We start from the raw sequence: 18,750 nt of genomic DNA, 5'->3' as shown, positions 1-18,750 counted from the left end.
CCTGAGGATCCTGCCTCAGCACAGAGGGAAGGACCAGATAACCTCTTGGGACCCCAGATCGCTGTGATTTCGATGGTGTTAATACTCTGAGAATTCCCCTTCCATACCAATGTCAAATCACACGCCTCAAACACAAAAATAGATACCTGGACCCCCTGCTCCCATCCCCTTTGAAAATAGTAGTAGCCTTGGACCTGTTCGTTTGCTAGCGATTAATGGCCCATTTGGGTCAGTATGGGCTACAGACACAGCTTTTCAGCAAGGAACGGTGCAGGATCAGTTTAGTATCTGAGACAGCTTCTGATCAGGGACTGTGTCCCATCTGCAGCTGGCTGTGCTTGAGAAGCCTAGGTGGGTCTATAATTGTATGGGCGGTGGGGTGGTTAAGGCACTTGCCTGGGACTCAGGAGATCTGGCTTCAATTCCCACCGCTGCCACAAACTCCCTATGTGGCCTTGAGCAAGTCACTTCTCTTGACTTGCCTCAGTCCCCAATCTGGAAAATGGGGATTAGAATACTCCCATTTCCTGCCCTTCACCCCTCTTTTCTATTTAGACTGTAAGGCTTGGGTTTTTAAAAGGTGTTGAGGTGTTGCTGCACTCAGCCTTCAAGTCCTATGTGACAGAGGTGGCTAAGTTCCATTTTCAAAAGAGGTGTAGGAGCCTAAATCTATTGAAAGTTAAAGAGACTCAGGCGCCCAAAGCCCAGATCTGTAAAGGTATGTAGGTGCCTAATTTGCATTGATTTCTGTGATTTGAGAATCTGGGCCTAAGTCACTTGTGAAGCTCTAATAAATTTGTTAGTCTCTAAGGTGCCACAAGTACTCCTGTTCTTCTTTTTGTGAAGTTAAATCACTCAAGACTTGCAATGCTGAGCAAAGCAATACCTAAATCCCTCAAAAATCTGGGCCTATGAGCTTTGGGGAGCAGGGACAATTTCTTAAAGTGTCTTTATAACACCTAGCACGATGGGACCCTGATCTCAGCTGGGTCCTATAGGCACTGCTGCAATGCATAGAATAATAATCACCAAGCCACTTCCCAGCTCTTTGCCTCAGTTTCCCCATCTGTAAAATGGGGATATCACTGGCCAGCCTGTCAGGGGAATTACGAGGGTTCATTCATTCATGTATGAAAAGCCCTTGGAGATCTTTGAAAGGACAGTGCTGTAGGAGGACCAAGTATTACTATTACAACCCACCAATAATGTCCATTTCATCACAACCAAATGTTCTTGCCTTCTGTGCTTGCTGAAGCTTTGGAAAGAAAGGGAATGCACTGGAGAAATGCTCAGCTCTTGATATAGCCAAACATGTGACACTTTTTCCAGGGGTGCTCCCGAGCCAGACAGACCCAGGAGTAAAATACATTAAGATCATCTATAAAAATAGAATTAGAAAGACGTGTGTTCCAGCCTTCCAGGAACATTTTAATTTCATCTTTGCACCATTCCTCACCGATGGTAACTAACCGCTCAGAAATGGGGCTCTAAAACTTTCCAGTGTTGAGTAGCAGGAGGGGGGAGGGCTGGAGCCAGGCAGCAAATAAATAATTGAAGTAAGTGTGTGTGTGTGTGAGAGAGAGAGTTACAGCTGCTTCTCCAAAGGCCCCACTCACTCTTCCTCTTTTTTCCTCTCTTCCTGTCCATTTCCCCATTTCCTGCCTTTATTCTGAGGCTGTTCAAGCCCTCTGGGGCTCAACACTGTATATCACACAGGGACTGGCTGGAGGGCCTTACTGGCAAGCCAAGCAAATTTCACAGCGTCATCTAAAATTCTGTATGTCCAGCTAGTGAAAAGGGGAGGGGGAGGGGCTGTGATGGTCGTGAGGGAGGAGTCATATGAAGAGCTTCTCTTGGCTTTCAGAGGACAAACTTAGAGTGGCTTCCACCCAGAAAGGTGATACTGTTCCTTTCGGGGGACATAGTTTCTCCAGCACTTCAGAGCACTGAAGTGGTACTGCAGTGAACAGTCGAAATTTATCCGCATAAGGCTAGGATGTGACTGAATAGAGCTGCAGGTGGGATGTGTCAAATATCCTGGGATACCTCCCCTCCAGATTCCTGCACTGGAGTTTGGAACTGAAGGGCACTTTATGAATGTCCCTGGTATTGTCCCTTCTGAAAAGTCCTGTGGAATAGTTTCTGTGGTTCTTTGTCCAATTCATGTGGGTTGTAATCTCTTGGGGGTCAGGAACCTGCTTTTTATGTGAAGTCCCTACTACACTTGTGGGGGCTATGGAATAAGAATAATAAAGAATATGTTTGCTAGAGTGGTTTCTATAAAACCCTATTTCATTGTTTTGCCGCCCTATTGTTTGCATCTCTATTATCTTGTACAGAGTCTTTTCATACTAAGTTGCCCAAAACCACTAATGACCTCTTTTCAGCATCACTATTGGGCAGCTCTATGGTCACGTTCCTGGCTGGCCATTGGCCTGTTTTATGACACTCTCTCTCCCTCCGTTTATAGGTGTACCGTGGATGAGAGGGTCACACGAGTAGCTTGGTTGAACCGTAGCACCATCCTGTATGCTGGAAATGACAAGTGGTCTATAGACAACCGCGTGGTCATCCTATCGAACACGAACACCCAGTACAGCATCAAGATCCATAACGTGGACGTATACGACGAGGGGCCCTACACCTGCTCCGTGCAGACAGACAATCACCCGAAGACCTCGCGGGTGCATCTGATCGTGCAAGGTAAGCCTCAGCGCTGCACGCTGAGAAAGAAACTTGTTAAACTGAAGGCAGCCAGGGCTTCCCACCACTGCCGCTTCTATTAGGTGCTGATGATGATGCGCAGGGGATAATGAGACTGATAATTCCTGCTCGCTGGCTTGGATGCTCAGTAGCCAGGCATGAAATCTTGTCCTTTGGCTGCTGTTCCACACTCTCTGCTAGATGGAATGTGGGCCAATGTCCTCTGATGATTATCCCATTGCAAGTGCTCTGCCGTCTTGGGATTGAATATAGAACAACTAGTGACTCCGCTAATTGAAAGTTTAACTTGGGCCCCTTAGTGCTTGCTGCACTATATATATATATTCCAGTTGGGAACTGCACCCAGGACTAATGGTTGTTAGCCAGGTATGCTACCAGCAACGACATGGCTCCATCAGCTTAAAGGGTCTGGATTGTTGTGGTCAATGAGCTCAGCTGGGGACTGTTCTTGAAGATACCCCTGGTAACAGTTCAAGTATTTCCCATAGGAGAAGGCGAGAATGGCAAGCCGGAGTTTGTTTTGATAGTATCCTAGGCGTTGGAAGGGCTGGTCGGGCATTGGCAGTTCTTGGTTTCCCGCCTGCTTAGTGGGGCTCAGTTCCAGAGGAATAAGGGATTCTTAGCATTGGAAGTGATGTCTCAGTGGCACCTTACTGGCCTTGACAGCAGAGTTATCATCTTCTTTGGGAAATGCAGTGCTGAAATAAAAGAACTGTCAGGTACTGTAGAGGAACAGATTCAAAGAGAACAAGGCTATCACTTTTCAGGAAAGAAGACAGATTGTGTAAGTACGTCAAAGTCAATACAGGCCATAAAGGGCTTTTGGCATACAGCTTCAATGGATAATACTATTAGAGAAATGCCTTGGCATAACACAAGCTGTTGGGTTGAAAAGTGGGCGTCTCGGAGTCTCTTCAGTCAGAAGGCTCTCAGAGCTTCTAGATCTGAGACAGGCTGGGTAGGAGGAGGTGGGCTGCAGCATGTAACTCTTTTTGAAGGAGTTCCATTGAGTTGGAATATTTGATCCAAATCAGAAGAGTCTGAAAGCTTCCAGTACCCGCTGGATAACATGAATTATAAACTCAGAAGGCATGCACCCTGCATCCCCTGGAAGGAGATGGAATCCTCCTTGCGTGACTAGGTCAGGAAAATGTCCCTGTGCATTAGGAAGAGGAGGTAACACTGACACTCTACTGGTTGGAAAGCTGTGGTCGCTGGTGGAAAGAGCTGTCAAAGAAGGGGGTGTAGGGCGGTTTTCACAGCCAGTTGAATCATAGAAATAAATGCTGAAATGCATTGGTTCAATTATCTTCAAAGAATAATGAGACCAGCTTTGCCCGTGAGGGGCTCTTGTTTTTCTCAGCACTAAACAGATTTCACCCCTTCACCAGCCACCCACCCGCCCACTTCAATTAGAAAGTAACTCCAGATCCCTACCTCTTTGCAACAGCTATCGGGTTTTGTCCAGTCTATAGATTAATTTTTCAGAGTTAGTGTTAGTTCAGGTTAGATAAAGATAATGAAAGTTTCCTAATCCTCTTAAAGAAGATTTATCTGGCTGAGTAGAAAGCTCTCAGAATACAATAAGGCATGTATAAAACCAGGACCTAATCTTTCCTTTAATTTCAAACAGCTGATGGGTATTGATTTTGCAATGAGCAAATCTGAAAAATTTCTGTGCCCCAACCTGTTTCTTAAAAAAACTCCTACTATTATTTATCCTCTCTCCATTTAGAAATGCTAAGGTCTGATTACTGCCACCAATCAGCTGTCATTAAGGAAGAGAAAAACCCACCCAAATCTGTCACCTACCCTGTTAATTATGTATAGATCTAAGAATCAGTTACCTCACCGCTTGCCCAGATTATTGTATGCTGTTTTTTTTGCCAAGCCTCTGATGGAATTTACGGTCATAGTCCATTTGGGATGCACTGTATGCTGTACCAGGCATTCTAAAATAATCTAGGCATTGTCACCAGGGAAGGGCAAAACTGATTTGGGAAAAACAAAATAACTTACTGGACCTTTCCCTCCCCATTTGGGGGCATTTCTAGATCTGAACTCAGATGAAGCAGCTGCTGAAATGTTTGCATGGCTGCATATTCCATTTTTACACCAATCTACACATCTGACATTCAGCAGGGTCTGGAAAGCAAAGTGCTAATATACCCCCCCAAAAAAAGCCTGATCTTGCGAGATATGCACCTAAATTTGCAGAGCCAATAGACTCTGAGAAATCTCTCTATATAACCCTAATCTATTTATCTACCCTATCCCGTCTTTATCTTTCTAATTCATCCATTGCCCATTTCTGATGTATCTGAGCACTTGACACCATTATATAAACCCACATGAGTGATTTACACATGGACTTCTCTTTTTCTTTCTCCTCCAAGATCCAAATTCCAAACCTTTTGAGGTTCACCCATACCTCACTGTAACTAGAGACAGGTTCAGAAGGCAAGTTTCAGAACTGGATATGGATTGCATTTAGCAGAGGGTTCAAGAAGCAAGTTTGATGCCAAGGCAAGTGTTCGGTGTCAGGTTTGATGCTGCTGAAATTCCTTGTGCTGGTCTTAGGACAGTGTATCCCCAGATACATGATTTTGAGGTATGGTCCATCGTGGCCTGAAGTCTTAGGAGAACAGCAGTTCTCATGAGATTTTGGCTACATCCAAAACATTTACTACTAAATTAACTATAAAAATCCTGGTGTGATTGTTTTATCTCTGTACTGGCACTTCAGTGTAACTACTTACGTGGTTAGAGCGTGGTGTATGCTTACGTACCTCACTGAATTGGGGCTTATGTGATGCAACTTAGTGGTTATATGCCCAGTTTCAAACTGGAACCAATCAAAATGTGTCTGTTCCTGCTAAGTTTCTCTTTGAGCTTTGAGGTTAAAATTCTCACCAGTACCATCGATCTACAGCAGGCATCGTCCCTGGTGTAATTAAGTCCACGGAATAATCATAGGGATGCATTTGGCCCTGGGATTGTACATGGTAGTTCTAAACTGGAATTTACAAGGGGGCACGGAGTGTGATGTCAGGCATAGCTCCAGCACCGTTTGCTGCCTCCACAGGGTTAATATTAAGGACTGGAAAAGACTGGGTGGGGACCAATATTAGGAGAGGCGAATGGATGCAATATAGTTAGAGGGCAGGAAACAGATGGAAAGGGAGGGGCTCTCTTTTTTGCCGCAAGGATGTGTGTCTGAAATGAGTGTGTGTATGAGACAGAGAGAGAGATTATAGCTTTGCCTCCTATTTCCCCCTCCGCACGCTCCACCTCTCCTTTGCACATAACAACCAGTATCTTGCCTACTAAAATCCTTGTGAGATTATCTTATCTCTTTAAAACAAGACGAAAAAGCCTCTTACTTCACAGAGACGCTTGTGCCAAACTCTGCTTGCAGCAGAGGAGAGCGCAGGGAGGTAGAGATCTAGGGGACCTGCAGCCATGGCTTTCACAGCAGCACAGTCTGCAATGCAGATCTTTTCCCTAAAGCGCTCAAGAATCAAGAAGGTTAGGGATTGTGACCATCATGGACGACCTTCCTCTGGAAATGCTTTATTTCCACACACGGGGCCAATTTTGCCTCAAGCGTAACCAGGCATTGTTCAGTTGACTTTAATGGAGTTCTCCCCACTTAACGTCCGCTGTGAATTTGGTCTGTAGTTCTTAGCTTTACCTTTATTCACCAGATGACCGGATCTTCATTTCACACTCTCCGTGTCTTTCTGGAGTCGTGATCATAACCCCTTGCTAAGGATGCTTGTGGCCAAGTGGTGTTTGAAGCAATTTCAGTGCTAGTATGGACAGGGCAAAACCAGAAAGTGCTCGGTGGTGCTGAAAATGGTTTTGTCCCATCCATACTATCAGTTAAGCCATTTTCAGGACATGCTCAGGGAGATTGAGGGCAAAGGTCATAACAGTAGGTCAATTTCCCAGTTTAGCCGGGTCTTCTAAATTGAATCTGAGCTTGAGGGTCACAAGTGACTGTGCGAATGACTGATTGTTCTGGTCGACTGGCAATTCTGAAAAATGCGGGGGGGAGGGGGATTGTTTCAGGTTGACCTAAGAACAAAAGTTTATTGAAATTTTCAGCTACACAAAACACTAATAGTTTCAGGTTGAACAAAACATTTTGTTCGACCTGCAGTGAAACTTTGCATTGAGATTTGGAGCTTTTTAAAACCAAAAATCATTTGGAATCAAAACAATCAAAAACGTTTGTTGACTTTTTTCAGATTTCTCTTTCGACGTGAAGTATTTAGCGAAACCAACACAACTTTGTGAAGCAGTCCAGAGTCACTGACTCTGCATTTTTCACTGAAAAAAAGTTTCAGCTGAAAAATGTCACCCATTGTACAGGTGACCGCACTATAATGGAAACCAGGTAACCTAGATCCAGTACAACTTGAACATATAAAAAAGCTTTTACTTTACTGGCTTCCTATCAGTGGAAATGCATTCATTATTTTCTTCTTTGTGATTTGTGATTGGTAGCATAACCCAGGCCTGCTTGATGTGGCGCTCTGTCCTCCTCTAGTGGCAGCTAGACCATCAAGAGCAGGGGTTCTCAAACTGAGGGTCGGGACACCTCAGGGGGTCGCAAGGTTATTACATGGGGAGCCGCAAGCTGTCATCCTCCACCCCAAACCCCGCTTTGCCGCCAGCATTTAAAATATTGTTAAATACATAAAAAAGTGTTTTTAATGTATATGGGGCGATTGCACTCAGAGGTTTGCTGTGTAAAAGGGGTCACCAGTACAAAAGTTTGAGAACCACTGATCTAGAGATTGATGAGTCTGTTACAGCCACGGCTAAAAGCTATGTATCTTTCAGCTCATGCAGTAGAGGCTCATACACTAAGTTTCAGAAGTCCCAGGTTCAATCCTGCCCACCGACAACCTGCGTCTGTTGGTGTTACACTAGGACTGGCCCTATAGGAGGGGATCCACTCTTCCCCCCACCTTTTTTTAAAGCAAAGTCATTTGCTTCATTTTGTCCCTCCAATAAATCCATGAGTTGATACTGCCTGGTTGTCGTTTCAATGGAGCCATAAGGTACTACATCAAGGATTGGTCATAGGAGATACAAAAACTTTCACCACTTGTTTCCTGCTTCAGATGGAGCCCTGGTTGATAATGAGTAGGAGCTGTTTTGCTCTGACAACTCTTTGATGGCCTGAGTCCAGTTCTGAGCGGGCAGTATCACAGAGCAAACCACCAGTGTTGACAGTAATTGCCCATCTCAGCGAAGAGGCCAAGGACTAAATGGGCCATGGAGACTCAATGCCCATCTTAACTCTGCGGTTGGTTCTTCCTGGTTAAGGTTGAGCCTTGCAGGATAAGAGCAGCATATGGAGAATTTGCACAGTTGCAGCACACATTGTCCCTGTTCAGTGGATAAGTAGAGGACTCCAGTCTCTCAGGCTGTCAGTCAGCATTAAATTAATGTACATTTTAAATAAAAAGCCCAAACACTGCACTATCTCTAGTGTAAACTGTAACATTTTGGACCAGTAATTACAGTGTATACATGATGTCAACCTCATTTTTCATACAGTGCCTGAAGGGAGGCAGTGCCGTCTACTGGTCAGAGCAAAGGAGGGGGAGCCAATATTCCTGGATTCTGTTCCCAGTTCTTGCCACCTGACTTGCTGTGTGACACTAGTTCTCACTAGTTCTCTAATTGCCTGGTGTTTCCCCATCTCTTACATGGGGATAATAATCCTTAATTCACTGTTACTAATGCTCATGAAGTGCTCAGAGAGGCTCAGATAGAAGCTCTCTCAGGTAGGAGAGCAGAGGATCATCATTTTTACCTAGTTACACCCAATGGAAGTGCCAGTGCTCTGATAGAAAGTTGGCACTTAAAAGACCCTCACCACGTTCTGCTGCATCAGGGAGATTATAGCCAGAATGCAGCAATAAAAATGAAAGAAGGGAAGGGGGGGGGGGGCAGATCCTGAGTTTAAACCTTTGAGTGCAGTTTCAGCACGGAGCGAAAATCTACAGGTGAAGCAGAAAACTCCTGAAAACTGGCGAGAGGCCTGAACCCAAACGCTGGCTCTAAAGTCACCCAAGCTTTGGGGGTAAATTGCATTTGGATCTGAACGTTGTGATTGACCCGCCTCTGTATAATAAGAGGATACAGTGGTCGTGTGGTGAAGTTTAGGAGATCTGGGAGGCTCCTTCCCAGCTCTGCCACAAGCTCTTCGGGCAAGTCCAGTTTTCGAAAGCAGCTAAATGACCTAGGAGCTTGACAACAGCTTGACAACAGTATTTAGATGTTGCTCTGCTCAGCATTGCAATTTCTAATTAGCTCAGGAACGTAAGTCTCATTTTCAAAAGTGATGTAGGGACTTAGGTGCCCAGGCCCTATGTTTTTTAATGAGTCTAAGGCTAAAGACCTAAGTCCCATTTGAAAATGGGTCTTAGGCGCCTCCATCATTTAGAGCGCTGTTGAAAATGTGACCTTTATGCTATGTCTGCATGGATGGCAGCGTGTAGAGGACTGGGACCTCATGTGTAACTACACACTGCTATGAAAGGTGGGCGGCGTCCATACTTGTCACTGCCGTGTGTAGCTACTTGCTGCAGTGAAAAGACTCTGGCAGTGGGGAAAGGCTCCAACCACAGACATGCCAACTTTCTGATTTTCCTGGGGGTGCTCAACCCACATTATGCCCCAGGCCCTGCCCCCACTTAACTCCTTCCCCCCAAGCCCCCCCCCCTCCTCTTCCTGCCCCATTCTTCCCCTCTCCCGAATGTGCCCTACCCTTGCTCCACCTCTTCCTGCTCCCACTCCTCCCCCTCCCGCCAGTGCCTTCTGCCTGCCGCTGAACAGCTGATCAGCAGCAGTCGGGAGGCGCTGGTGGGGGAGGGGGAGGAGCTGATCATCAGGGCTCGCCAGTGGATGCTGAGCACCCATTATTTTTTTTCTGTGGGTGCTTCAGCCCCGGAGCACCCACGGAGTCGGCACCTCTGGCTCCAGCAACTACCTTTGCCCACTTGCCTCCCCACTGCCAGAGCCTTTCGCCGCTGCTGGCGACTTTCCCTGTGGCAGGGAAAGGCTCTGGCAGTGGGGAAGCAGTGGGACACGACACTGCTAAAAATAGCCATGTAGAAATGGGAGGCACTGCTTGGGCTTGTCGAGAGCCATGAAGGGAACATAGCCTTGGGGTCAGGCATGTAGAGCTCTCCCCCCGTCACCATTTACACTACTGTCTATACCCGTGCTAGCGTGATGGGCAGTGTCTGCACTCTACATGCTGCTGTGAGTGTACACGTCCCTTTAATCTCTTTGTGCCTCAAATCTGCATCTGTAAAATGGGGTTAACTTTTTTTCCTCCAACCCTCTGTCTGGTTGGTTTGTTTAGACAGTAAATTATTTGGACCAGAGTTTGTACAATACTTATTCCCGCGGATCTTAATGGAAGCCTCTAAGCGCTATCATTATAGCACTAATAATAGCTGTGGGTGGGAGCAAAGCCCTTCTGGCATTTTGGGGACACTCAGATGTGGGCCGGAATGTGGAGACTCAGGTCCATCTCCCTTGAAAACCCAGGAGATCCCAGTGGAACCACAGACAGACACTGTCTGGGGCAACACAAGTGGGAGGTTCATGCTCCTCAACTTAACGAGCCGCGTTGCGTGCTCAGCTTGGCTAGCAAACAGGCATTAATGACCAGTTAGCAACTGTGTTCAGGTCAATTAATTTATATGTGTATTTTGCAAAACTAAAAGTTGCCCGGTTAGATTATTGATTCTTTGTCCCTGTATTCAATTTGTTTTTAATTGCACTACTGCAGGGCCAGACCTCCCCTTGTAGCAACCCCGCGGTAAATCTGCCAGCGACTCAACAATCAACAATAAATGTGTCTCTTCATGTCGTTATTAATATGTCTCCTGGATTGGTTCATTACAGCAGTTAACAACGGTTTATAAGAGCGGGGATGGCGCAGGGCCAGAGTGCTTTTTTTTTTTTTCCTTTTCTCTTTTTTAGAGGCTATCTTATCGTGATACGATGGATGGTTTCGGGCACACACAAGTGCATGTGTGTGTGTGTGTGTGTGTGTGTGTGAAAGAGAGAGAGAGAGACAGAGTTATAAACAGAAAGATACCTGGGATTTAATTTAATGTAACCAGGATATGAGCCACCTAATCCTCTTCTTATCATAAACAGCTGTTGGGCTTAGGACTTCTCTCTGTCTATCTCCCTCTGCTCTCGCCATCCCTGTATAAATGAAACTGGAGCCGTTTTGGCAGACCACGTAAAGGTGAATGGGGTGAGGGGGAAAATATTGGCAGAGTGACTTCATTGGCGCTAATGACATCAGAGGAGCTGTAATTTCTCGATCAGACCAATTAGTCGAAAGCAGAGCCTTTTGTCTTGGAAAGGGTGTTGATTAATAAAGACAGAAATGCAGCTCTTGGAAGGGAAGTGAGATTCTGGCTAGAAGGATGCCAAAAAATCATCACAAACATGCCAGCCAACAAGGCCACTTCCTTTTCATTTGATTTTTTGTGCATGTGAGTGATCTGCAATCCTGTCGGGGAGGGAAGCGTCCTTTTTCTGCGTGCCATAGAAATGCACGCAGAGAAATCATTGGAAGCATCAGTGGTATAAACCGGAGCACTCTGGAATCTACTGACAGCACAGAACTCCTGTGGCCTCCCATGCATGGATTGTTTCAGGATATGGAATATATTTCTCTCTTGAATACAGAGCTCTTAGTCAGTGTTTTGGTTGATGCTGTGCATTTTACACTTAATGTACCGCTTAACAATATCACTCCATCTCCTCGGTAGCACAGACTCCTTGGAGAGGGAAATGAATGACATAAAAATCATGCATCAGTGACAATTGGGGTGGCAGGGAAGAGGCTGCAGCAGTAGGGGAAGGAGATGAAGGGTGAGTGGGAAAGATGGAAGGTAGTGAAGAGGGCGTAGGGCGAGGGATAGGGGAAATGGCAGGTATGGGGTAATACTTACCATCCCTAGGGCATTTTACCAACATCAATTAATTGATCAAGTTACGGAAGTATAGTCAGAGAAGGGCCGGCTGTTTGGAGGGGCTAATAGAAAAATAGAGGAAATTGTAAGAGATTGATGATGGGAGGAAAAGAAGGAGAGATGGTGGAGGGGGGGAGGGTATTAGAAAGGGATGGAGGGAAAATAGAGACAGGATTGATAGAAACTGGAACACAGAAGGAGAAATGGAGATGATCCTGGGGAAACAGGGAAAACACATGGCAAGAGGGAAACATGGAAGGAAGTGAGAAAGAAGAGGTTTGGGGAAGAGGGGAGAATAGGAGATAAAAGGGCTCGATCCTGCAAGGTGCTGAGCATTTTGGCCCTGTTGCAGGAAAGCGCTAGGGCATGTGCTGAACTGTAAGCATGTGGCAGTCTCATTGAAGTCAATGGGAGTGCTTGCATGCTGAAAGTTCATAGACTCATGGGGATCACAGATTTTAAGGCTAGAGGAGACCAGTATGATGATCTACGCTGACCTGAATAATGCAGGCCAGACCATTTTACCGAGTGATTCCTTCTGCAGCAAGCCCATAACTTCTGGTTGAGTTAGAGCATATCTTTTAGACAGATGTCCAGTCTTGATGCAAAGGCTTCAAGTAAGAGAGAATCCACCACGTACCTAGGTAGGTGGTTCCAATTGTCAGTTACCTCATGGTTACAAATTCATGACTTATTTCTAGTGTGAATTCGGCTGGGTTCAGTTCCCAGCCACTGGATCTTGTTATACCTTTGTTTGCTAGATTAAAGAGCCCTCTAGCAGGAATCTTTTCCCTATGGAGGTACTTATAGACCATGATCAAATCACCTCTTAACCTTTTCATTGAAAAAAACTCAATAGATTGAGCTCCTGAAGTTTCAGTGTCAGACAGGTTTTCAAGAGCGCAAATCATTCTGGTAGCTCTTTTGTGAACCCTCTGCACATTTTCAACAACTGTTTAGAGGTGTGGGCACCAGAACTGGATACCTTACCCAGTGATGGTTTCACCAGTGCTGTGTACACAGTGATAATACCACCTCCCCTCTCTGATGGACCGCAACCTCGTTGTGATGGAGAGGCTTGCATGGGCTAAAGATCCTCAGAACTACATCATCCAGAGCTTTCATACTCCTGGTAGGGACCCCCTTGGCAAGCAGGTCTGAGGCAAGGCTCCTGACTAACCACGATCCAAACTTCACAAGACCCCAACGGTGGATCAGGCGCATAGAGAGGACATTTTAGTGCTCTGCGGCTGTGAAGGAGGGTGAGGGCTGCAGCAGGCGGGAGGAGGCTCTCCTTGCCACTGGGTCAGGGCATTCCTCCTGTCAAATCTCACGTGGTCACTGCCTGCGCACTGGTTTCCCCACATTAAAAGATTTCATGTGCAGGCCGCTGCCTAAGCGCTCACAACCGCACAAAGCCTTGCGGTGAGGGAGGAGTGGCGGTGAAGACAGGAGCAGTGATTTCTGGGAGTCTTTCGTCACAAACCTGCACACAGGCGGCAGCTGTGTGACGGTCGTCTTGTGCTTGGATGAGACAGACGTGCATTTCGGCAGCAGCGGCTGGGACTGAGCAGGGCCTTTTTAGGATCCCCTCTGCTCACCCCAAACAGGGAAGGGGCTAGAAAAGATGCCCCAAACAAAGGCTGGCTCACACTCTTCTGACTGGATGACCGCGTCCAGTGGGATCTCTCAACTCCGCGGCCGAAACAAGAGATATAAGTAGGGCCCTATGAAATTCACGGTCCATTTTGGTAAATTTCATAGTCATAGGATTTTTTAAATTGTACATTTCATGATTTCAGCTATTTAAATCTGAAATTTCACGCTGTTGTAAAAGTAGGGGTCCTGGCTCAAAAAGGAGTTGGGGGGGGACATGTCACAAGGTTATTTTAGTGGGGGGTTATGGTACTGCTACCTTTACTTCCATGCTGCTGCTGGAGCTATGTAGCTGGAGAACGGTGGCTGCTGGCCAGGAGCCCAGTTCTGAAGGCAGAGCCGCTGCCAGCAGCAGCGCAGAAGAAAGGATGCCAGGGTATGGTTTGCCACCCTTACTTCTGCGCTGCTGCTGGCAGGGCGCAGCCTTCAGAACTGGGCACCTGGCCAACAGCCGCTGCTCTCTGGCCACCCAGCTCTGAAGGCAGCGCAGAAGTGAGGGTGGCTATACCATGACCCTGCTAAAATGACCTTGCGACCCCCCCCAACTCCTTTTTGGGACACCCAATTTGAGAAATGCTGGTCTCCACCAAGAAATCTGTGTAGTAAAGGGTAAAAGCACACAAAAGACCAGATTTCACAACGGGAGAACAGATTTCATGGTCCGTGACATGTTTTTCATGGCCATGAATTTGGTAGGGCCCTAGATATAAGACAATGAATTTTGCCACCAGGAATGTCCACACCCTTATGGACTCTCAGCACAGTGAATGCCCAGAAAGAACAACTGCCATAATTGCCAGAGAACTCTCAAGACTCAAACTTTGGCATTGCAGGGCTTGGTGAGACCTGCCGGGCCAATTAAAAGAGGATGGAGGTGGCTACACCTTCTTTTGGAAAGGAAAGCCACCTGAAGAGAGACGCATTCGCGGGATTGGCTTTGCTGCCAAAAATAAGATCACCAGTGAGCTTTTGGAGCTTCCTGTGGGGATCAACGAGTGTCTCATGAAGCTCAGCGATAACCACTATGCCACAGTCATCAGTGCATACTCCCCAACACTTGTTGATGAGGAAGACAACAAGGAGCAGTTTTATAGCACTCTTGATGAAGTCCTCACAGCCACATCTAAAGCAGTAGTTCTCAAAGCCGGTCCACCGCTTGTTCAGGGAAAGCCCCGGCGGGCCGGGCCGGTTTGTTTACCTGCTGCGTCTGCAGGTTCGGCTAATCGCGGCTTCCACTGGCCGTGGTTCGCTGCTCCAGGCCAATGGGGGCTGCGGGAAGCCATAGCCAGCACATCCCTCGGCCCGAGCCATTTCCCACAGCCCCCATTGGCCTGGAGCAGCGAACCGCGGCCAGTGGAAGCCGCGACCAGACAAACCTGCAGACACGGCAGGTTAACAAACCGGCCCGGCCCGCCAGGGGCTTTCCCTGAACAAGCTTTGAGAACCACTGGTCTAAGGCAGACAATCTCCTGGGAGATTTCAATGCCAGAGACGGACGGAACTCCCAACTGTGGAGCAGCACAATAGGCAAAAAACGGGTGGGAAACATAAACTCCAATGGCATTCTGCTCCTCAGCAAATGTGTGGAGCATGACCTGCTCATCACAAATACCATCTTTAGGCTGCGTAACAAATTTAAGACCACCTGGAAACAACCTCAGTCCAAACACTGGCACCTCCTTGACTATGTTATAGTCCGAGCCTGAGATTACGCCCATGTCCATATAACTCAAGCCATTAGAGGTATAGATCACTGTGGGATAAACCCTCAATTAATAAGATCAATCATGTACCTGCAGCTCGCTCTGCCACCCCACAATCACCCAAAAACTAAGCGAAAGCGGTACAACGTCAAAGCACTTTAAGACCACGCCGGCTGCGTGACGTTCCAGCAACACCTGTCTGAGAAATTCTTTAACTTGCCTGATAACATCATTGACATTCGAGAGCACTGGGATCAATTTAAAAATACCATTCACGGTGCATGTGCTGAAACCATAGGATATTTCACTCATCGGCACCAAGACTGGTTTAACGAAAACAAGGAGGAAATCCTAGCATTCATTCAACAGAAAATAACTGCATTCTGTAACTGGCAAAATGATTCCTCTAACCAATGAAAACGTGAGGCTTATCACCTGCTCAAAGCCGAAGTCCAAAGGAGGCTATGTGATCTCAAAAATGAGTGGTGACAAGAGACCTCTGAGATCCAGGGTTTCATAGACCAGGATGACATAAGAAGCTTCTTTAAAGCAACAGAAGCTATATATGGACCAACCTCCAAAGGCCCAATCCCCTTACGTTCCCAGGATGGCTCCACCCTCCTCAAGGACAATGCAGCCATTAAACAATGCTGGAAGAAGTACTTTGAGAGCCTACTAAACCACAAATCCACGGTCTCAGAATTCACCATCGAGTCTATTCCACAACACTCAGCAATGGAACTTCTTGCTGATCCCGCATCTTCTGAGGAAGTCTGGCGTGCCACCACAAGGCACCAGGCCCAGACAGTGTCTGAACTGAGGTTTTTAGAGATGGTGGAACAATACTACAGCACAGTCTTTGCCAACTCCTCGCCAAAATCTGGACCTGCGAAGAAATTCCACCTGACATTAAGAACGCCAACAGTGTTACAATATTGAAGAAAGGGGACAATTCTTTGTGCAGGAACTACAGAGGTATTGCCCTCCTCTCCATTGCAGGAAAGATCCTTGCCTGGATCCTACTAAACTGCCTTCTCCTCCTTGCTGAAGAACTCCTCCCCGAATTACAGTGCCATCCCGAGGCACAACTGACATGATCTTCATGGCACGACAGATTCAGGAGAAGTGCAAAGAACAACACCAGGAACTGTTCATGACGTTCATCGATCTAACCAAGGCCTTTGACTCTATCAATCGTGATGCCCTGTGGAAGGTGCTGAGTAGGTTTGGCTGTCCACAGAAATTCATTTCCATCATCAGGCTACTCTATGATGGGATGACTGCCACCATTCTGTGCAACAGCTCAGAGACCAAACCATTCATCATTCGCACTGGTGTCAAGCAGGGCTGTGTCATTGCTCCAACACTCTTCTCCATTTACCTTGTGTGATCCTGATTCTCATCTGTGACTCCCATTCTGATGGAATCGGGATTGAGTATCGTATGGATGGACATCTCCAAACAAAATCTAAGATCATGAGAATTGGCATCACTGACCTTCAGTATGCAAATGACTGTGACGACCTGCAAAGTAAATCTTTTTACAGCTTGGGTCTCACTCTCAACATTGGGAGAATCAAGGTACTCTACCGGCCCTCATCTGCACAAATCACTCTTCGTACTCTACAAATCACCATCAGTGGAGAGCCCCTGGAAAATGTGGACCATTTTCCATACCTTGGCAGCCACCTCTCCCAAACAGCCAGCATTGAATACAGGATCTGCTGTGCCAGCACATCCTTTGGAAGACTACTCAGATGAGTCTTCAATGATAGGGATCTTCAAACAGGCACCAAGATCTTGGTTTATAAGGCAGTTGTCATCCCCACTCTTCTCTATGGGTGTGAGACCTGGGTAACCTACAGATGACATCTCAAGCAGCTGGACTGGTTCCAACAGACTGGCACACTAACATCAGTGTTCTCTCTGCAGCCAACTTCAGCAATATAGAAGCGCAGTCATGAAACACCAACTCTGCTGGGCTGGCCGCTGTGTACGTATACCTGACACTCGCCTCCCGAAGAAAGTACTCTTCTCTCAGTTAAGTCAGGGAAGAAGGGCTCGTGGAAGGCAGTGGGAGCACTTCAAAGACATATGGAAAAGAAACCTTAGAAAGGGAGGCATCAACCCAAGAAACTGGGAGGACTCGGCGCGGAACAGAACACAGCGGCGCCACACCATATGCCAAGCCACAGCTCACTTTGAGGAGAACAGATGTGCTCATGAGACAGAGAAGCAACAAAGGAGGAAAGAAAGGGCACAACACTCCAGCCAACAACTGTCTCCTCCAAGGTTACACCTGTCACATCTGTGGGAAAATCTGCAGGGCACAAATTGGGTTCCCCGGGCACTTAAAAACCGACCAATGAGCCCCCTTGGCAGACATCATCCTTGCATCAAGGGATTGCCGAAGAAGAAGACCACCTCCTTACTGTGCACTCTATTCCCCTGTTTTTACATCCAAGAATCCTGTTAGCCATCTTAGCCACTGTATCTCACTGGAAGCTCGTGTTCAGCTAGTTACCAACTGTTCCCCTGTGACGTTATCTGATTAAAATATGACCATGTGGATCATTGTTGCTACCACTGTTATATAATTGCAACAAATCTTGTACAAAGTATATCAAGTAAGGTGTCTATGGGAAGGTTATGATTTGCTGAATATGATTTTGCTATTTGTATGCATGCATCATTTTTGTATTTGAAGTTATGAGTGTTGGCTCTGTACCTGGATTTCAGATATGTTTGCTCCTGGGTAGCACCCACAAGATAAGTAGCCTGCACATCTTGAAGGGACTGTTCAAGTTAAACGGCTCATCAAGGCACACTTAACTCACAATGGACCATGGGAGACGTCTATCTACACTTAATGGACTTTCCTGTGAGCGTTCCATCTGGCGTATAGATGATGGCTTCTGCTGCGACTAAGCGAAATCATGCATGGACATGTGACTTGCCCAGGTGAACCCAAACACCATCTTGCTACCTGTAATATTCCACAGTGAGAACAATGGGGTTCCCTTCAATTGGCAGAAGCTATAAAAGGCTCTGGAAACACCTCCATTTTGCCTCTTTCCTGCTTAAACCTCTGGACTATGAACTTATACTAATGGGAGCATTCTAACCAAGGGACTGAGGACCTTCCAATTATTTGGAAGCAACCAGAGACTTGATTAAGCCAGCAGTTGATTCCATCACTGCTATAAGCCTGATCTAAGAACTTTTCAATTGTTGTATGTATTTGATTCCTTTAATCAATTTTAACTCTCACCTTTCTTTCTATAAATAAACCTTTAGATTTCGGATACTAAAAGATTGGCAACAGCGTGATTATTGGGTAAGATCTGAGTTATATATTGACATGAGTATATGGCCAGTCCTTTGGGATCAGAAGAACCCTTTTGTTTGATGAAATTGGTTTTAAAGAACCACTGATCTTTAAGTCTAGTATCTGGGTGTTGAATCCCAAGATTTGGTGGTGATGGGGGACTTCAACTATCCGGATATATGTTGGGAAAATAACACAGCGGGGCACAGACTATCCAACAAATTCTTGGACTGCATTGCAGACAACTTTTTATTTCAGAAGGTTGAAAAAGCTACTAGGGGGGAAGCTGTTCTAGACTTGATTTTAACAAATA

General features: G+C 46.4%; 1 protein-coding gene across 9 annotated transcripts in view; it reads left to right on the top strand.

Moving 5' to 3' along the window:
• Positions 1-18,750, top strand: part of LOC117868524 (opioid-binding protein/cell adhesion molecule) — a 697,025-nt gene that overhangs the window by 531,856 nt on the left and 146,419 nt on the right. For all 9 annotated transcript variants that reach the window (XM_034754557.1, XM_034754555.1, XM_034754556.1 and 6 more), the window contains one exon: positions 2,471-2,703. In XM_034754557.1, coding sequence (XP_034610448.1) covers positions 2,471-2,703 — 233 coding nt within the window. The remainder of the gene's footprint in view (positions 1-2,470; positions 2,704-18,750) is intronic.

This window comes from Trachemys scripta, chromosome 21, assembly GCF_013100865.1.
Source record: "Trachemys scripta elegans isolate TJP31775 chromosome 21, CAS_Tse_1.0, whole genome shotgun sequence".
Lineage (NCBI taxonomy): Eukaryota > Metazoa > Chordata > Testudines > Emydidae > Trachemys > Trachemys scripta.
The sequence above is the reverse complement of the archived record's forward strand: the minus strand, read 5'-3'. Positions and strand labels throughout refer to the sequence as shown.